The 21,814-nt window shown below is 41.5% G+C and overlaps 1 protein-coding gene across 1 annotated transcript in view; it reads left to right on the top strand.

The window, feature by feature from the left end:
• LOC143640247 (DENN domain-containing protein 2A-like) overlaps positions 1-19,707 on the top strand; it is a 76,971-nt gene extending 57,264 nt beyond the window's left edge. Inside the window, exons 5-10 of the mRNA XM_077108120.1 lie at positions 1,038-1,165; positions 2,681-2,802; positions 12,398-12,598; positions 18,208-18,301; positions 18,772-18,857; positions 19,594-19,707. Of these exons, the coding sequence (XP_076964235.1) occupies positions 1,038-1,165; positions 2,681-2,802; positions 12,398-12,598; positions 18,208-18,301; positions 18,772-18,857; positions 19,594-19,707 (745 nt within the window). The remainder of the gene's footprint in view (positions 1-1,037; positions 1,166-2,680; positions 2,803-12,397; positions 12,599-18,207; positions 18,302-18,771; positions 18,858-19,593) is intronic.
• Positions 19,708-21,814: the final 2,107 nt, after the last annotated feature.

Genomic DNA, 21,814 nt, shown 5'->3' with positions numbered 1-21,814 from the left:
CATAAATATTCTTGCAAGCAAAAGCCACCAAGTCAAGGCTAGCTTGGGGGATGTGCCCTGCTCAAAGTGGGTGGACAGTGTGTTCACCTAAAATTCCATTCAGGAAGGACCAGGTGTGTTCTGGAGAAATTCTCAATATTTCTGCTTGGGAGTGGACAGTGAGCCTCAGGAGCCTGAGCAGGCTCCTGCTGTGCTTCTGTCAGGAAGGGGACATTATGGTTACTTTGGAGACCAGTGGGAGAGAGAAGAAAAAGGTGGGAGGTATTGTGGATCCTAAGATGCCTGAAGTTTTTCATGCTACATAATATGACCTCTCCTAATATTCAAAGTTATGAAAATCATCAGTGCTTTATGGTAGAAAGCTATGTATGTGCCAGGTCACAAATGAGAGCCAGTCCCTTTGATCAGCTCTCTGAGAGGCAAGACAGGATGCCTCAGCGGGCCCTTGGGTTCCATACTGACTATTGCCACTTAGGTTAGAGGAAAGAGCCAGTGCCTAGACCTCTGGTCCACTCTGAACTCACCCTCACTGCTTCTCTGTTAATTGAAGTAATGTATGGTCCGTAAATACTAGAAAATTAAAGTCCGGGAAATTAAAAGAGCAGAGAGGTCACTAGCCATTCCTCAGTCCTGAGATGGCACCTCTGTATTTCACTTCTGTTTTTTTCTTTTTATTGTATGTGGATATGTTTATTTGCAACCTGGGGAAAATATATGTGAATAATATGTGTATGTATATGTATATATACACATACATGTGTGTGTATATATATATATATATATATATATATATATATATATATATATATATATATATATATATATTTTTTTTTACTGTCTTCACTTAGCATAATAGCATAAATATTCTTGCAAGCAAAAGCCACCTTTCTTATTTGTGGATATTCACTTTTGTAAAAACAGTTGATTTCAATAATAGAAAGCTTTCTAAGAACAAATTTAGAGAGGAGTGTATATTCTCTGAAGAAGCCTAAATTGATTCAAGTTCTTGGTTTTTCCCTCCCATTTGCACAATTCAGAAAGTCCTATGAGTTCGAAGACTTACTGCAGTCTTCCTGCGAGAACAACAGGGTGGACTGGTATGCACAGACTAAGTTGGGGCTCACACGCACTTTATCAGAGGAGAACGTCTATGAAGACATTCTAGGTAAGAGACCAAATGTCTGTGAGTATGGGTGTAAGAAAGAGGGAGAGGAAATGGGGATGCTGCTTGAAGCACACACGTGCACACACAAAGACAGAGGTGTAGTCAAATGAATGAGAGAGCAGGTAGACAGGAGGGGAGAGTGGGTGGGCCTCAGTGAGATAAGTGAGAACACGAGGCTGGAAGGGAGAAGAAGGGCTGGTCATGAGGCAGGGTGTGGACCAAGAAACAGAAGGCCTGGAGTCACCATCTGGAATGAAATCTTGGCTCTGCCCCTTGTTAGCTGTGTGATTTTGAGTCGGCGATACCATAATTTCTCTGAACTTGAGCTCCCTTGTCTGAATAGTGAGGGTGATAATGGCTCCCTTGCAGGTTATTTAAGGACTGGAGAGAATGTAAAAGACTTGGCTCCTTACAGATGCTCCGTGAATTGTAGGGATGACTGAATGAAAGAAAACACTGAAGACCAGCATGCTTTTTCAGACACTCAGGAGTATGGCACTAACAGGGCATCAGAGTACAGACTAAATGAATGTGTTGTTGGAGAGTAACTTTGGCCTAGCCCCAAAGACTCCTCTTAGATTCCAAAGTGGGGCTCATATTCAAAGTTTGTTTGGGGAGTTCAGTAATCTTCTGTAAGATCACAGTTTCAGTGTGGTGTGAGTTCAGACTGGTATCTGCTTACCGTGGGAGAGGAAGCGAGCTGGGAAGAGGGAGAAACCCATAGGTGTGTCCATGTGAGAGGCAGGTGGGGTGGATGCCCACAGACTTGCATGCATGGAGTCTCCAGTACCAGAAAATACCATGGGAGGAGAGGCGGGGCATGCACTCAGTCAGCTGAGCTGTGTAGGCGGGGTTTTCTAAAGCAGCAAGCTTCCCAAATTGAAGGAGGGTATGAACTCTGGACTTCTGCAGCGTATGCCTGAGAGGTTGCTTTCAGTTATAGGAACAAGGACACCAACTGAACAACAAAGGGAGGTCATGGACCTATGACCAGAATTGGCATTTTTCCTCCTCCATTTCTTACCTCCCAGAGAAGCTTTATTCTCAGCAGACTTTCCATCATCCTCAGGATTAGGGCTAACAGCTCCTTGGAGTTCATACCTTCCCCTGGGAAGGAGTACCTATGTCTTGCAAGTCTTTGCAAAAATCCTGAGGTTCACTCTGGCCAGACCAGCTTGGCTCCCTTGTTTACTTTGGAGTCTGGGAATGCCATGTGGTGTTTGCCTTGGGCTGGGATGCAAACCCTGACCTGAACTCATCACTGAGGCAGCAGTCTGAGGCCCCTAGAGTGCTGAAGTCCTGAAACTGGGGGTTGAATTAATCTTACATAGCTATAAGGGAGGGGACAGGTTGTTACCCTAGTGATAATCAGGGTCTGTCACTGAGAGAAATGGTGATGGGCAGCAAAACAACAGACATCCCACAAGGGCTAGCACAGGAGAGGCCAAGATGTTAGCCTCAGTGTTCTGATGAGGAAAACTTCCCAGGTTCCTGACCCATTGCCTTTGACCACAGATCCGCCAATGAAGGAAAACCCTTATGAAGACATCGAGTTACATGGCCGCTGCCTGGGCAAGAAATGTGTCTTGACCTTTCCTGGTTCTCCCACCTCTTCCATACCTGACACTCCCACCAAGGTATGAGCCCTGGGGGAGTGGTGACAGGAGAGGGGTCCCAGGTACCATGTCCCTGAACACTCTGGAGTTCAGGCCATCCTCACAACCAGGCATCTGGTTCTGTCTGTCACAGCCTGGATCTGTCTATCCACTGTCTGACTGGCCTTCCTGCCTCTCATTTTCCTGGACCCCCACTGCTTGACAGAATCTCTGAAAATACCACTGAGCTTCTAGCTCAGAACTCTCCTCAAACTTTTTACATAAAAAATGGTCCATCCATGTGATACAGCTGTTCAGAAGAAGGCACTGAACAAACTCTGACACACAAGACTGAAATGCAGGGTGAAGAACAGTATATAGTATTCCACCATTTGTTGGTGTTTTGAAATGAAAGTATATACAAGCATGGGAGCTCACCTGTGTTCATGGATGTAGAAGAATATCTCTGTGAGGGATCTTAGCATGGATAGACTTTAAGCAGGTACCTTGGTGGAACTGTCAGTGCCTCACTTCCTGTAGGCCACAAGACTGGCTTTCTTTTTACAGAGTATGCTTTTTTTTTTTAATTGATTTATTCATTTTATAGTAGAATGTATTTTGACACATTGTATACAAATGGAGCACACCTTCTCATTCCTCTGGCTGTACTGGTTCAGAGTCACTCCAGTAGTATAATCATACATGTATATAGGATAATAATGTCTGTCTCTTTCTACCATCCTTCCCATCCCTACAACTCAACCCCTCCCCTTACTCCCTTCTACATAAACCAAAGTTCCTTCATTCTTTCCTATCCCCCCACCCCACTATGGATCAGCATCTGCTTATCAGAGAAAACATTTGGGTTTTGGTTTTGGGGGATTGGTTCATTTCACTTAGCATGATATTCTCTAGTTCTATCCATTTCCCTGCAAATGCCATAATTTCATTCTTCTTGTGTATATGTACAACATTTTCTTTATCCGTTTATCTGTTGAAGGGCATCTAGGTTGGTTTCATAGTTGAACTATTGTGAATTGAGCTGCTATAAACATTGATGTGGCTGAGTCATTGTAGTGTGCTGATTTTAAGATCTTGGGGTATAAACCAAGGAGTGGGGTAGCCGGGACAAATGGTGGATCCATTCCAAGTTTTCTGAGATATCTCCATACTGCTTTCCATAGTGGTTGCACCAATTTGCAGTCCCATCAACAATGTATGAGTATACTTCAGAGTATACTTTTGAACCTTTTGTAATTTTGTACCATGTGCACATAGATAATGTAACTATTCATGTACATGCTAATAATTTCAACCTCTTGCCTAATAGTTGGAGTTGATACTCTTTAGTGTGTCCTTAAGTATCTTTCATAATTGATCTCCAAGCACCCCTCACTGCCTGATCTTCCACAGTTCTTATGTGCAAACACTCCCTGCCAGCAGAGCTTACCAGCTACCCTTTGATATTATCAGCCAAGGATCAGCAAACTTTTTCTAAGCAGCCAGAGAGTAAATATTTTAGGGTCTGTGGGATAGGTGGTCTCTGTTGTAGCTACCTGCATTATAGTGTGAAGCAGCCATAAGATGATATATAACAAGTGAGAGTATCTGTTTCAGTGAAACTAATTGGGAGCACTGAAATTTGAATTTTATTTTTCAACCATATAAAAATGTAAAATCTGGGGCTGGGGATATGGCTCAAGTGGTAGCGTGCTAGCCTGGCATGCGTGCAGCCCGGGTTCGATCCTCAGCACCGCATACAAACAAAGATGTTGTGTCTGCCAAAAACAAACTAAAAAATAAATATTAAAAAATTCTCTCTCTCTCCCTCTCTCTCTCTCTCTCTCTCTCTCTCTTAAAAAAAAAATGTAAAACCTGGGGCTGGGGTTGTGGCTCGGTGGTAGAGTGCTTGCCTAGCATACATGAGGCACTGGGTTCGATCCTCAGTATCACTTAAAAATAAAATAAAAAATATTGTGTCCACCTTTAACTGAAAAATAAATATTTTTTTTTAAGATGTAAAACCTGTTCTCAACTTGTGGCAGGTCAGATGTGGCCCCTGGGCTGTAATTTGCTAATCCCCGGCTAAGCTCTTTCTGTCTATGTCTTTGTCCGCTCCCTCCGCTCCCTCCATCCTGTCCTTTGAGGAGCAGCTCATTGGTGCCTCCTTTGGGAAGTTGGTTAGGCCATTGCAGCACCTAGAAGTTTTTCACCTTTGATGGCCTGTAACACCCAGAAGCCATATCATTCATTTCACATAAATTGTCTATTGCCTTGTGACATTTCTTACATTATGATTGGAGTTTGGATTTAAATCATGTAATGTGTCTTAAAAACATCTCCCTAAGTAACGACAAACTACTCAAGGTCACACAGTTTATATTCTGTTTCTTTGTGTCTTTCCTAAGGCCCCAGTAGTTGTTACAAATATTCAGTTTTTTAGAAATAAAGAAATACCAAATTCAGGCTGTAATCCCATTGCAAGGATCTGGTTTCAGCCTGAGAAAAGCAGCCATCTTCCTATTGAGTCCCACAGAGTCAGTGTTCCCTGTTAGCTGGGGGCTGTTCCACATGAGGCTTGCCTTCTGCACTTGTTGGTCCTAACGGGAAGCTCTTGCCACCATCTTCCAGAAGAGTTGAGGTAGAAGCCATCATGAAGGATATGGCTTACAGACCCACGTCAGTTACTATAATACTTGTCCAAATCAATCAACTGCCGTTTTTTCCCATCATGTGGAAAAGAGGGTAGTTGTGAGTAATTCATGACAACCAATAACTAGTGGTTTCTACTTCCCTTGGAAATGTGTTTGTGTTTTCTTTTTTTTTTTAAGAGAGAGGGAGAGAGAGAGAATTTTAATATTTATTTTTTAGTATTTGGCGGACACAACATCTTTGTTTGTATGTGGTGCTGAGGATCGAACCCCGGGCCGCACGCATGCCAGGCGAGCGCGCTACCGCTTGAGCCACATCCCCAGCCCTGTGTTTGTGTTTTCATTGGAATATGGACATATCCAACATCTAGGAAATCCTTTCCCCATAGTGGACAAGGCTTGCTTGGGAGAAGAAAGCTCCATCCCACCCTCCTGGCTCATCATTCCACAGGGGAGTGCACTATACTTCCTCTTCAGAACAGTGAGGAACATCTGCCCAGAGCAAACGTTTCAAAGCAGGGTACACCTCCCTGGAACCAGAAACTAAAGGCTGAGCAGCCCTTTCTTCCTTCTCCTGCCAGACAGAGAAAGCCCAGAGCCTTTGCCACCTAAACAGCTAGACTAGGTTGGTGGTGGTGGCAGCCAGAGCTTGCAGTCCAGATACATCTGTCCTAAGGAGAGAGCATCTGGTTGATTGGTGCATGTGTCTGATTGCCACTGATACTTGCAGGCTGTTTGGGCCTCTGCAAGTCATCAGCAGGGCCCCATGTCCACACTCGATACTCTACACTCCCACATCTGGTGTCTGGTTTATGCCCCCATTCTGGGGGAAAGCTTCAGGTTTCGCCACTTCCTCCATTGAGTTCATCAAATATTCACTGAGCATCTGTGGCATCTGGGCTGCATCTAGGACCTTAGAAACAGTCTCAGCTGAAGCAGTCCTTCTATGTTGACCTCCTCTGCCAGCCACAGAAAGGTCGTAAGCCATCTTTGGGATGTTTCTTTCATTAGCTCCTGCTTGGTCCCAGTAGAGTGGGAGGGTCTGTCAGACAGACTGTCCTCAGAAAAGAACAGATGTGCAGCTGGGGCAGATGCTGAGGCCTAATGAACACAGAATGCAAGCTCTTTTTAGAAGACAGCCTTCTACTGTGCCTTCTTTTCTTGCTGTGTGTTACCCACCATTCCCATGCCTAGTACAGCACAGAGAATACAGCAGGAACAAATTTTTACAATAGAGGAAACTTGGGCTAATATGAGACACTCTTTTTGTTGCTTTTGTCTTGAGGTGGGGTCTTACTGCATTGCCTTCAAATCCTGGGCACAAACAGTTGTCCAACCTCAGTCTCCTGAGTAGCTAAAACTGCAGACATACACCACTGTGCTTGGCTAGAGATACTCTCTTCTACATATGATACCATTCACAGATAAGACTGAGCAAGCTGGGGGCAGTAGCACTCACCTATAATCTCAGCAACTCAAGAGGTTAAGGCAGGAGGATTGCAAATTGGGGGCCAGCCTCAGCAAAGGCCCTAAGCAACTTAGGCATTAAGCAACTTAGCAAGACCCTGTCTTAAAATAAAAGGCTGGGGATATAGCTCAGTGGTAAACCAGTGTTCAATCCCCAATACTCACCCCCAAAAATGTGTCCAGGTCAGCTCCCTCTAGAAGGTGCAGGGCTTCCTTACCACCTGATCTTCCCCACACTCAGCTTCCTGAAATAATGCAAGAGGCTTCACATGAAGTCAGACATCAGGCCAGGAGGATCCTGTCTGCCTTTCCCTTTTGGACACTACAGCTCTTTTGTGGTGCCTAATCTCTAAAAAACACTTGGTGTACATCTGTGACAGAGCTACTAAATAGAGGCACGACAGAGTTGGGCACTGTATATGTTGATGTGAGGTGCTTTTATCAAAAGCTGTAATCTTTTCTGGACCAAAGTCTAAAAAAATCACCCTTAGGATCCTGTAGTGACTTCCCTTTATACTACAGTTAGGATTTGGCACACCATTGCTGGCTGCCTGATTTTTATGAATGAAGTTTTATTAGGACACAGCCATACTCATCTGTGTCACATTGACTGTGGCTGCATTAGCAGTTAAGTACTGTGGCACAGTTGAGAGTTGAAACGATGAGAATGTGGCCACAGCCTTAAATATTCTCTGGCCCCAGTTTGCTGGCCCCTGCTAAATCCAGGATTCATAGCTTTGTTTTCAGAGGCCTTCAATAAACAGACATCTTCCTTGTGTTATCTCTCCCTTCTGTTTGTGGCCCTCACTTGGAGCCATGAAGACTCTCTTTGGTCTAATTTGTTCTCCTCACCCCCAAGCCTGGTCTCAGACTTTTATATGCTTCATAATGCTCCCCCACATAGTCCCTGAGTCTCCCCTTTGTATTATCTAAGAAACTACTGGAATCCCACCTCCTCATGGCAGCTCCTGGATTTTCGGTGCTTATTTGGATTCTCTGTGACAACCCAGACCCTTTCTCCAGCATTGTGACTGCTGGGTGATGCAGTCACACACAGCCTCTGCCAGGCCTCTTTATGTACTTTTTTTTTTTTTTTTTTTGGTACCAGGGATTGAACTCAGGGACACTCAACCACTGAGCCATCCCCGGTCCTATTTAGTATTTTATTTTTAGAGACGAGTTGCTTAGCACCTCACTTTTGCTGAGGCTGACTTTGAACTCGAGATCCTCCAGCATGCGCCACCCACTCAGCCCCTCTTGACATTCTTTTTTTTTTTTTTAGAGAGAGAGAGAGAATGAATTTAATATTTATTTTTTAGTTTTCGGCGGACACAACATCTTTGTTTGGATGTGGTGCTGAGGATCGAACCCGGGCCGCACGCATGCCAGGCGAGCGCGCTACTGCTTGAGCCACATCCCCAGCCCCCTCTTGACATTCTTTAGAAAATTGTGTGCATTGTTTTGATTTCTTCTTAAATCTTTCCATAGGTCAAATCTCCTTTAAACAATATCACAATCTAAATCTTTAATGAAAACAAATACTACTGCCAACAATTTGATAGGAGTTTTCAATCCAGTTAAAGAATTAGGTTATTTCTTTGGATATCATTGCAAATGAAATTTGGCCTTTAAGGTCCTTGTTACTATTTTGTTGTTGTTGTTTTGTTGCTGGGGATTGAACCCAGGGTCTTGTGCATGCAAGGCAAGCACTCTTACCAACGGAGGTATATCCCCAGCCCTTCATTTTTCTTTAATACTGTGCATGGTAGGCAAGTGCTCTACCACTGAACTGTGTCTCCATCCCTTTAAAAAAAATTATTTGGGGCTGGGGATGTGGCTCAAGCAGTAGCACGCTCGCCTTGCATGCGTGCGGCCTGGGTTCGATCCTCAGCACCACATACAAACAAAGATATTGTGTCTGCTGAAAACTAAAAAAAAAATAAATATTAAAAAGAATTCCCCCCCCTCTCTCTTTAAAAAAAAAATTATTTTGAGGTAGGGTGACTTTGAATTGAGATTCTTCTGCCTCATGGGTTGCTAGGTCACAGGAAAGCACCATCATGCCCAGTTATTTGTTTTTGTGCCAGTATGATTAAGATACCCACAGTGACCTAAGAAAGTTAATACTTCCTGTACTGAGCAATTTATTGATACTGGAGACCAATGATAAAACAATAGAACCAGCCATTGGGAAGACTAGGGGTCTTTATTCTTGGAAATCTTGAAAATGTTCTGAACTCATTATCACTACTGTTCTAGCTTAGAATGAGAACTTAGTGGAACAAAATAAACCTATTCTTTGAGGGTTTAAAATGTGATCAATGTAGCCAGGCATGGTAGTGGACTACATTCTTCTTTAGTAGTAGTCCTAGCAACTCCAGAGTCTGAAGCAAGAGGATCTCAAGTTCGAGGCCAGTCTTACCAACTTAGCAAGGCCCTTAGCAACTTAGACAGACCCTGTCTCAAAATAAAATAACAAGGGCTGGGGGATGTGGCTCAGTGGTAAGGTTCCCCTGGATTCATTCCCCTGGTACCGAAAAATTCCTGGTATCAAAAAAAAGCTATGATATATATGACCTTAACATTTGAGTGGGAAAGCTCATTCATTAAATGGAATAAGTTAAGATTGCAGGAAAATATTTAGATTAACATACCAGAAAAATGCAATTAGGGGCTAGGATTATAGCTCAGTGGCAGAGCACTTGCCTTGCAAGTATGAGGCACTGGATTCTATCCTCAGCACCACATGAAAATAAATAAATAAATAAAATAAAAGTATTGTGTTTATCTACAACTAAAAAAAAAAAATTAAAAAAAGAAGAAGAAAGAAAGAAAAATGTAGTTAGGGCTGGAGGTATAGCCGCTTGCCTAGTGTGCCTGAGGGTCCTGGGTTCCGTCCCCAACACCAGGGAATAAAAAGAAAAAGAAGAATGTAGTTAGCCTATTGAAGTATGAACACATGTTAGTGTCATAGGGAGAGGAAGCAAAATAATATTGCATATCTATTGAATTATATCAGGCACTCTGCCAGCTGCCTTATATGCCTTTATCTCATTTAGTTCATTCATCAATTTTAAAAAGAGACTTAGTAACTATGCAGTATTGTAAAATGTAAGACCTGAAAGTACTGTTCGAAAAGACTTAAAAGTGTTTCTTTTATTTTGTCTAACTAGTATTTATTGTTTTAAGCTGGCAACTAATGGGGCACACCCATAATCCTAGGTCTTGGAAGGCTGAGACAAGAGGATCCCAAGTTTAAGGCCAGCCTCAGAAATTTAGTGAGACCTTGTCTCAAAATTTAAAAGAATAGGGGCTGGGGATATAGCTCAGTTGGTAAAGTGCTTGCCTTACATGCACAAGGCCCTGGGTTCAATTCCCAGAACCAAAAAAAAAAAAAAAACAACGAAAAATAACAACAAAAAATGTAAAAGAATAAGGACTGGAGATATAACTTAGTGGTTAAGCACTCTTGGGGTTCAATCCTCAGTACCCAAAACAATAAAAAATTTTAAAAGTGTTATTTTAGTACATTTATATGGTTCTGAATTCAAGAAATATGAAAGTATACAGTGAAAATTTGATTACCTTTATCCCCCTTTTCTCTCCTCCACCAAAACCACTGTGAATCAATTTCTTGATCCATGGAGAACTATTCTTCCAGAACTATTCTATGCATAAAGAACACGACACAAGTTTTGTTTTGTTTTGTTTGTTGGGCAGCGCTTTGGGCAGTGCTAAGGATAGAACCCAGGCCCTTGTGCATGCTAGGCAAGTGCTCTACCACTATGTCATACCTCCAGCCCAAGAATTTTTTTTACAGTTGCATAATATTTTATTGTATGGATATGCCATAATTTATTTGGCAGTTTCTTTCTTTTCTTTTTTTTCAGTTATACATAGGCACAATATCTTTATTTTATTTATTTATTTCTATGTGGTACTGAGGATTGAACTCAGTGCCTCACATGTGCAAGGCAAGCGCTCTTTACTGAGCCACAACCTGAGCCCATTATTTGGCAGTTTCTATTGAGGGCATTTAGGTTGTTTCTAACATTCTGTGATTATAAACCACATCACCATATACGATATACTTTGCACAACATAGCTTTCCTTGAATAAGTTCAAGTATGTCAGTAGGGGGAATTCCTAGAGGGAGAATTTCTTGATTAAAGGTCACATGTCATTTTGTTAGAGGGGAATTGTACCAATTTATATTCCCATCAACAGTGTATGGAAATGATTTTTTCCTTTCACCTTCAACAAAATGAATATCAGACCTTTTTTTTAACCTTTGCTAATCTTTAAGTGAAAAATGTTCCTTCAATGGAGTATAATTTTCTTTTATGAGTGAAACTAAGAATCTTTTTATATATCTAAAAAATTGTTGCACTTTCTTTTCTATAAGCTTTCTTTTGCATGTTTTTCTTTTAAATTATTGGTCTTTTTCTCATTAATTTGTATTATTTATCAGGAAAATGAGGGTTTTTTTCTGTGTGATGAGTTATGTTTTTGTTTGTTTGCAGAGCTGGGATTCAAACCCAGGGCCTTCCTCATGCACACTAGGCAAACAATCTACCACTAAACTACACACCTCCCTTTTTTGGGGGGTATAGGGGTTGAACCAAGGGATGATTAACCATTAGGTCACATCCCCAACCCTTTTTTTTTAAATATTTTTTTTTGTTGGAGTTGGACACAACACCTTTGTTTTATTTATTTATTTTTATGTGGTGCTGAGGATCAAACCCAATGCCTCATACTTGCCAGCAAGCGCTCTACCACTGAGCTACAACCCCAGCACCCCCAACCCCTTTTTAAATATTTTATTTAGAGACAGGTTCTCAATGAGTTGCTTAGTGCCTCGCTAAGTTGCTGAGGCTGGCTTTGAATTCACAATCCTCCTGCCTCAGCCTCACGAGCTGCCAGGATTACAGGTGTGTGCCACTGCACCCAGCCAGCCCCTAAATTTTTTAGCAAGTTTTTTTGTCTTTTGACTTTAAAAAAATTTGTCTTAGTCTAATTGGAGCTGGGAATGCAGCTCAGTGGGAGTGCATCTGCTTAAATGCACGATGCCTTGAGCTTAATCTTCAGCACAGAAAGAGAGAGAGGGAAAGATATGGAAGTCCAAAGAAGTGAAATTTCTTGCACAGTGGGTACATGGGCTGCCAGCATCAGGGTCACAGCCAGACCTCTGTCTTGTAACTCCTAGTCCCCGTGTCTTGTATTGTCAGAGAACCTCATCTGTAAAGTCGGGGGCAGGGGGTGGGGGGTGCTGAGCCAGGTGACATCCGCTTGTCCGAAAAGACAGGCCAGTTTAGATTTACTCCTTTGTCACACAAATTTTCCAGGATTGGATAAGTTAAACTGACACTTGTTAGCCTACATAAACCCCACATACTCTGGGAAGGTAGACCAGCTCCCCTTCTCAGTTGCATGGTCCCTGTCACTGGCACCACCAGTTATCTCCTTGTTAGTCCCTGTGTATTGGTTTACTCATCTGTTCTCCTTTCCTCACACAGCAATCATTCTCCAAACCTGCTTTTGTCCGGCAAAATTCAGAGAGGTGGAACTTCAAACTGCTGGATGCTAGGAAGTTGAGTCGGGATGGAACTGGGTCCCCTTCCAGAATTAGCCCCCCCTCCACCCCCAGCAGTCCTGATGACACTTTCTTTAACCTTGGAGACCTACAGAATGGCAGGAAGAAGAAAAAGATCCCCAAGGTAATGCTCACAACCAACTTCATGTTCCAATATGCAATCCTTCTTCTCTGCAAAGGAAGGCTGCAGGACAGGCTGGGCAGAGACCCAGTCACTGGGCCCTCTGTTCATTCTGTCACCCACAGGAGGTGACAAGGTAAACCAGAAGGCTAGGATATCTCAGCCTCTGTCCTAATAATTATTGTGGTCTTATATATACACTTCCTCTTAGCCATGTCTCTCCCTGCCTTAACTGTTCTTCAGACCCAGTGTTTTCAGTGCCTGTACTCAAAAGGCCATAGCCTTCTCCTCCTTTTTTTTTTTTAAAGAGAGAGAGAGAGAGAGAAATTTTAATATTTATTTTTTGGCGGACACAACATCTTTGTTTGTATGTGGTGCTGAGGATCGAACCCGGGGCGCACGCAGGCCAGGTGAGTGCGCTACCGCTTGAGCCACATCCCCAGCCCCGCCTTCTCCTCCTTATCCTGAAAAAGTAGACCTCCATCCATCGTGCCTAGACCTGAGATTTTGTCAGGAGCTGGTGCCAGTATGTTCCCTGAGGCAACATTTGCCAAAATACATGTTCTGACCAGGCATAGTGGCTCACACTATAATCCCTGTAACTTGGGAGGCTGAGGCAGGAGGATCACAAGATTAAAGCCAGCCTAGGCAACTTAACAAGACCTTGTCTCAAAATAAATATTTGGGGGCTGGGTTGTGGCTCCGCAGTAGAGTACTCACCTAGTACAGGCAAGGCCCTGGGTTCGATCCCCAACACCACATAAAAATAAATAAAGATATTGTGTCCAGCTACAACTAAAAAAATAAATATTTAAAAAAAAATAAATATTTGAAAAGGACTAGGGACTTAGCTCAGTAGTAGTGTTCCTGAGTTCAATTAGCAGTACCACAAAGAAAACAAAAACAAAATGTCTCCTGGTCCCTGCCTTCCAAAAGTAAAACATGCCCATGGCTTGGTTGTACATCTTATGTTCTGTTGGTTATGTTGTCTTTTACTCAGTTTAAGCCCTGTAGTGCTGGTCTTTTCATTGACCAGTTTGGTACTGTAGGGGAGGCATTTCCTCTATCTTCTCAGGGAAGATATGCCTAAAAATTAAACTAACTTAAGGCAGGTTAACAGGAACAATGCATGATAATTTTTTTATTTTTTATTTTATTTTATTTTTTTGTAGTTGTAGATGGACAGAATGCCTTTGTTTATTTTTATGCTGGGCTGAGGATCAAACCCAATGCATCACATGTGCTAGGCAAGTGCTCTGCCACTGAGCTACAGCCCCAGCCCCTGCATGTGAATTTTAATTACATGTATGTGGGGAGCCTTCACAAGAAAATGAAAACCCAAAGAAGTTACTGGGCTTAAATATTTACATTCCGAGTTGAAAAAATTGTGGCAATTGTGGGAAAGTAACTAAAAGGTAAGGGTTAGTTTAGCAAGGCTGGTTTGTACAGGTTTATCTTGGCCTCACCTCTCTGTCTCTAGTGATAAGAATGTTTTGTCTCTCCCAGTATAGGGAGGGCATCTTTCACATGGGAACTTCGTGTCCAGCTTCCAGGAAGAAGAGGGAGGGTAAGTGTGCCCACCTTACACCTGTGATTTTTAAGATGGGCACTCTCACCCAGAACCCAAAATAATCAGTATGCCAAAGCAGCCTGTTCTGGAGTAGGCAGGCTGTTCAGGACCCCTTCTGTACCAACTTGCTTTGGCAACTGTTAGAGTGGGAAGTCCATCGAACTCAGAGCCATGGGCTTTAGGAAATCATGAACATCATAAAACTTTGTGCAGATAAGTTTGGAGGTCTGAGGGGACGGGACATTTTCTATATGTTACATCGCTAAGTTGCTAAGGCTGACCTCGTACTTTTCATCTTCTTGCCTTAGTCCTCAAATCACCAGGCTTACAAGAATGTGCCAACACTCCTGATCAGATAAGTGGAAGGATGTTTACTATAACTGTCTTCTTTCTTACTGGTTTTGGATATTTTGGGGGGAGATTCTGAATGGGTTTAAAAACCCTACCCCTCAAAATTTGACCCAGTGACATTTAGTTCTGTTTTTTAGATTGTGGTAAAATATATATAACATAAAATTTATCATTTTAATCTTTTTTTTTTTCTTTTTGGCACTGGGGATTGAACCCAGAGGTACTCTACCACTAAGCTACATCCCCAGCCCCTTTTATTTTTATCTTGAGACAGGGTCTTCTTAATTTGCTGAGGCTAGCCTTGAACTTGCAATCCTCCTGCCTTAGCCTTCTGACAGAAGTTACAAGTGAGTACCACTCTGCCCAGCTCATTTTAATCATTTTTAAGTGTACCATTCAGTACATTCATTGCACTCATATTGTTCAGCAACCAGCACCCCCATCCTTCTCTAGAACTTATTTGTCTCCTAGACAGAAACTACCCATTGCACAATAAGTCTCCATGTCTCCCTGCTCAGCCCCTGGTATCCACCTTCCTACTCTCTGTCTCTATTGATTTTACTATTGTAGGTACCTCACATAAGTGGAATCATTTGCCCTCTGTGCCTGGCTCATTTCACTTACCATGATGTCCTTAGAGTCCTTCCATATTGTAGCATATGTCAGACTCTCCTTCCTTTCTGAGGCTGAATGATATTCCATTGAAGGCATATTCTACATTTTGTTTATCCATTCATCTCTCACTGGACACTTGGGTCGTGCATACTCTGGCTATCATGAGTAATGCTAACAGTTCATTTATACAATGTCTGCTTTTGTGGGAAATGTAGTTGGAACACAAGGAAAGAAAGAAAAAGGGCCAGTTCAAGAATGTGAGCATGCTAGGGGATGGCTGGATAGTCAGGGTAAATACAAAGTAACTGTCACACAGGCAAGAATTTGAAGGTTATGGAGGAGGCCTCATTTGAATCAGGTTCAAGGCAATAGGCAAGGGAAGCACTGGTTGGAAGTGAAGGGCTAAACGGCCATCAGAAGTCAGAATGCTCAGGTGTCTAAGCATGTGACAAGGCATTGGGTTCAGCAGACAACAGGAATGGAACCCAGTACTCCGCCTATGGAGAGATGCTGGTGAGCCATTCTGGGGAGCTGATCCAAGGTGGGAAGAATAGAGATGGGGACTGGCAACAGCTGATCACTGCACTCCCCTGGGACCTGTCCCCGGTTACGCATCCCACTCCTATTCTTCTCAGCACACCAAAGAATTCCCTACACTATGGGTCAGCATATAATGCAGCTCCCTTTAAAATTGCTGATTGGTTTGCTTCAACTGTGCATAGGTGGACCTCTTTCTCTCCCAGCCAGGTTATCTACAGGCTTCTACTTGCTGAAAGGAGCAGGTGATGCTGAAAAGCCTGGAGTAAGGCATCAGGAGAGGTTCTGTTGCAGGCAACCTGGAGAATGTGCCTTTAGGTAGTGATGTGTGTGGAGGGCCTCACCTTGCAGCACTGAGAGAGGTTTAGAGAGTACTTCACAAGTCCAAGGACAATTAAGAACCTTTATCATAGAAGCCCAGGAAGTTAGTACCAGAAGAGACTTTTGAAATGCTTCAGCCTCCTCAGTTTTTTAGCTGAGAACACTAAATAATGGAGGCCAAGTGATAGCCACAGACACCCACCCAGCTAGAGGCAGCAGAGTCTGGAACACTCAAACCAGATTAAAAAATAAGATTAAAATAATCATAGAACACAGAAAATAGTTACTACTATACATTTTTGTACACTAACTTATACTGACAAAAAAAAAAATGTTAAGCCAAACATAATGGCATGCACCTGTAGTCCCATCTACTTGGGAGGCTGAGGCAGGAGGATTGCTTGAGCTCAGGGGTTCAGGCCAGCCTGGGCAACAAAGTGAGACACTGTCTCTAAAAATAACAACAAAAAATTATGTGACATTGAGGGCTGGGGCTGGGGCTCCTTGGTAGAGCACTTGCCTCACATGTGTGAAGCTCTGGGTTCGAGTCTCAGCATCACCTACAATTAATAAAATAAAATATTTTAAAAAATAAATAAAGGCCTATTGACAACTAAAAAAAAGGCTATGTAACATTGAACATAAAGCTATATAGCTATCTGTGTAAGAAGTAATAAGGGAGCTAGGAATATAGCTCAGTTGGTAGAGTGCTTGCTTTACATGTACAAGGCCCTGGGTTCAATACCTAGCACCACAAAAAAAAAAAAAAGGAATAAGAGTAATTTTCTGGTTGTAGCTCAGAGGCAGAGCCTAGCATGTGTGAGGCACTGGGTTCAAACCTCAGCACCAAATAAAATAAAATTAAGACATTGTGTTCACCTATAACTAAAAAATAATTTAAAAAAAAAAGAATAATTTTCTAAACCACATAAAACAACTGATTTTGGAGTTCCTCTTTGTATAAGGTTCTGAACCACCTGTGTCATGAACATGTTCTCTGTAACAGCAAAACCTAGGGACCCAGCAAAGCAAAATATGTCAGTCCACACTCACCAGATTTCCACACTCTCCAGATTTTCAGGAGAGGAGGGGAGCAAGCACAGGTAACACCAAACTCTTATTTGGTCACCAGCAAGAAGAGCACTTGCCTTTGAAGCAGGTCTGCATTCACCCAGGCAGCTATCATAGGCAGCAGACAGCTCATCTGCTTTGGAAATTGGTGGGGCCAGAGAGCAGGGGCTCTGGTGGTAGTAAAGGGTGGAAGCCATCTGGGCCAGGTAGCCTTCTAGGAGGCCTGGGATATGTCACAGGTGCACTTTCTTCTCCCCCAGTACTGAGGATTGACCTACATCCCTAACCCTTTTTTTTTTCTCTCTCTTTTTTAGATATTGGTGGACCTTTATTTTATTCCTTTCTTTATATGTAGGGCTGAGAATCAAACCCAGTGCCTCACACATGCTAGGCAAGTGCTCTACCACTGAACCACAACTCCAAACTCCCAACCCTTTTTTTTTTTTTTTGAGACAGGGTCTTGCTAAGATGCTGAGGATGGCCTTGAACTTGGAATCCTCCTGCCTGAGTCAGTGGGACTATAGGCATATGTTCCAAGTGTACTTTTGCACCATACATGTGCTACTCTGGGAGTACATGAAGGACCTGTGAGTCAGGAGGAGTGCTCCCATGCGGCGGGAAGATGTACTCCAGTACAGGGCACAGCTCCATGCAGGCCCAAGCGGGGACCCAGGAGCCACTCTAATCCCTGTTCCCATCCTGCTCGGAGCTGTACAGACATTTTTTGAAATGGTTCCCACCATAGGCACCCTCCCTGGGAACTGTTTTTTTCTGTCTCTTCCTTTCTTATTTTGTTTAGGGAGCAAACACTCCTTCCCCAGCTACAGTGACATATCAGGGTGAGGCAGTCACACCATGAGCCAATGAAATTGTCTCCTCATGGTCCCAGCTGGATGAGTTAGCTTGTGAGACAATAGCGGCCCATGTGGCAGTGAGGGGCAGCCTCCTCTGGTTTTCTTGGCAGTCATATTCCCATGTGGCAGAAAAGAATGCCTAGAAGAGCCGTCAGGCAGTGGGAAGTGGGTCCCTCCCCCTCCCTGGCCCTCCATCATCCTAGGAGAGAATGGGCAGCTTAGGAAGGCCAGCCGCACCTGGGAGGGGGGCCAGGGGCTGCTAACACTGGCTTTCCTTCTTCTGTGTCTGGCAGCTGGTGTTGCGAATCAACGCCACTTATGAGGCCCGGAGAGGAAAGAAACGGGTGAAGAGGCTGTCCCAGTCCACGGAGAGCAACTCAGGAAAAGGTGGGCCCCCAGCACACCTCTCTCCCTGCAAGCCCCTGGAATCATTCTCCTAGAAGTTGTGTCCTCTTGTTTCTGGTTTGCTCGCCAGGGAGGGGAACAAGCTGGTGCTTGGTAACTTTCTGCCATTGTCCTTAGGATGGCAAAGAGCAAGGAGCTCAGCCTGGGTGGTACATGCTCTGGCTTCCTCTGCCACCGCCTCCTTCCAGTCATCAGAGGCCTGGATGCCCTGGCCTGCCACGATAGCTGTCTTCTGGGCTCCACAAGCCTGAAGGGCCAGTGTCGCTTGCTGTAATATTTGATATAAGAGCCATCTTAACCCAAATTAATAAATTTGGGAATATATTGAATTAGAGTTTGTGTCACATTTAAACAGATGACAAAACATTTCCTCTAAACTAGAAATTCGGGGTCTATTTCCTGCATTAAAAGAATTCACATTTGCAACTTCCTTCCTTACCCTTTTGGTCTAGTGACAGATGAGAACAGTGAGTCTGACAGTGACACCGAGGAGAAGCTGAAAGGTGAGAAGAGCAGCTGCTGTGCGGGGCACACGCAGGTGACTTGGAAGCCACAAAGATGGCCCTCCTCCCTTGTGTAAGGGAAAGATGTGTGCTGCCCAGGTTGCTGTACAAGGTGTGAGTGTCTGAAAGGACAGTGGGACCCATAGGATGTGAAGAACATGAAGGATATAGCTTCAAGTTATCCCCCATTCCCCTAAAAAATAATAATCTTGGGTACAGGTGGCAGGGGAGGGGTGCTTTTATACTAGGGTCATTAAAACAAAGTTAAGAACCTATTGATTGGAGATGATGTTAGAATAGCAGTTTTTGGTGAGATTAACCAATCAAATAGGATAAAGCAGAATTTATGGAATAGTATACAGTAGAATATGATGGAAAGAAATGGTGTGCTGAGGTCCAGAAAACAGCAAGATTGGTATTATTTCAAGAAGCATTTTTATCAGCTGAATGTATAATCATATACACATGCATGTAGTGTCTGTAGTAAGTGATGTGAAAAGTATTTTTTTAAATTTTATGTCATGAAAAATGTAAGTCTAAGCAGTTCTGATACACCCCCTACTCCAGATGATATTTTGGGAAAGATTGTGCTTTGTGTCCTTCTTCTTGGATCCTTCTGCCTATCCCAGCTTAACCCCCCCCACACACACAGTAGTCTAGAAGTGCAAGTGCTGGATCCTTGCTTGGGAAGAGGGAGGTCAGTGGTACTTTACACACTCAAACCTGGGCAAACATTTTAAAATCATATGACATCATCATTTTTGGCATTAGTGGTATAAAGCCAGAAAATCCCAAGAGGAGGAGGAGGAAGAGGAGGAGGAGGAGATGATGATGCTTATATTCTTATTTGCTTATATTCTTTTTGAGGAAGATTTTGGAATGTAGTCAGATTTTCTGTTTTTACTTACTTTGGTTATTTTTTTTCCTCCAAACTAACTAGTTTCCAAATTAATCAGAACAAACTTTTATACAATTTTATATTTTAATCTCTTCTATATCTGCTTCACATCTTAAATGATAGGTAGTTATGTTTTGTTCTCTTAACTAGATTTTCCTCAGCTGTTTTTACTTCATTTTTTAAAAAGCTGTTTATTTCCCAAAGAACTACCTGTTCATTCAATAATTTTTTCTTCTAATTGATTTTTTAAGAAATTTCATCATTACTAACTTTTGGTTTCCTTAGTTAGATTTACTTAATTAAAATATTTCTTAAGTACCAATTTATTTTTTTACTTCATTTTTTTTCATACTAAAAATATTTCATGCAATGCATTTGCCTCTGAATATTTCTTTGGTTGCATGTATTAAATTTGCATTTTTAGGATTTCTACCAAGAGACAAACAATTGAAGAGAATCTTATTTTGAAAAATAAGTTACTAGAAGTATTCTGTTTGAGTTTTTGTTATCTTCAAGTTGTATTCATATCAAATTTCTGAATAATTTTTTTTGCATTTAGGATTTCAGTGGTCTTAGTAAGTGATTGATAGTACTTTGTTTGCTTTATATCTTGTGGGATATTTTAAAAATAAGTTATACGGTCTGTATTTAAGGTACAAGGTTGAATGCATATTTATTATTAATAATATTAAATATGTGAAATATGTTTGTAAAAATCTACTACAACATTGTGGCTGTTAATCTAGGAGTAAATTGTATATTCTTACAAGAATATTTGTACATATGATGATTTAAAAACAGGATCTATTTAGTGAAAAAAAGTAAATTATTTGTGAACTTAAAGGTGAGAATTTTCTTTTTTTTAAATAAAAGTAGAAAATAACAAACTTCCAAACAAGTGCACAAAATAATATCATTAATTTTAAAAGTCATATTACATTATAAGTTTTTGTTTTTAGTTTTTAACTCACCATCTGTTAAATCAATAAATGCTAGAGTTTAGTTTTTGTTATTATATATTTATTTCTTAATCAACTTTCCTTGACATTTGTGTTTTTTCCATCTGCCAATATGGCCTTAAAATTTATTTTTACGTACTATATATACACACACATGCATTTATATCTGTAGACAGAACACTTTATCTTTCAAAACACATGGAAAAAATCACTTAACAATGTAATTTTTTTTCAAACATAATAATAAATAAAACTAAAGAAAGACAAGAGTGGGGCTGGGGTTGTGGCTCAGTGGTAGAATGCTCTCCTTGCACGTTCTGGTTTGATCCTTAACACCACATTAAAAAAAGATAGAACTAAAAAAAAGATAGAAAGAAAGAGTAGGAAAAAACAAAATTTTCAAAAAGCTATTAAAAAGGTAGAAGGTTTACTAAGTTAAACTGCTTAACATAAAATCTGGGCTTGATAACCATGTATGTGAATTCCCTTTTCTGTAAATGAATATAAAATTATTTTTAATATATATGGTGTTTTGAAGAAGAAAAATGAGAAATATATAATATGTACTTAAAATTACTCATTGTGCATATGGTGTTTAATATTGATATTAGTATGTAAAGATTGACCAAAATTCTTTAACCTTATGGAAATAAATTTGGCCTTATCACTTTATCTCTTGGCATTCTACATGTTGTTTCTTAGTTTATACAATTTTAATGTATAATACAATCAAAAATTCAAAATTATTTTATTTTTTATAATTCTAAACATTTTTATACATCAAATAATTTACTACCCTGATGCTTATGATTTTACCATTTTGTTTTTAAAATCATGCACATTATATGGGTTATTAGATTCATTTGCTCTAATAAAACTCTCTAATATTCTGAATATTTAGTTAGCCCTTACTGAATTCTAGTAACTATTCAAAGCACTTCCAGGGGCAAAGTTTATTTAGCTCCACTACAACTCTTCAAAGAAAATGTTACCCAAGTCAAACAAATGAGACCAGCAGGGCCAGTCTTGCTGTAGTTCCCACAATATTCATTCTAACCTGCAGCTGGACAATCAGGTAAGTGGGCCTAATCCCTAATTTGGATGTGAACAATATGTAGCATTTCCTTCCTATAGA

This window comes from Callospermophilus lateralis, unplaced genomic scaffold (assembly GCF_048772815.1).
Source record: "Callospermophilus lateralis isolate mCalLat2 unplaced genomic scaffold, mCalLat2.hap1 Scaffold_144, whole genome shotgun sequence".
Lineage (NCBI taxonomy): Eukaryota > Metazoa > Chordata > Mammalia > Rodentia > Sciuridae > Callospermophilus > Callospermophilus lateralis.
The sequence above is the reverse complement of the archived record's forward strand: the minus strand, read 5'-3'. Positions and strand labels throughout refer to the sequence as shown.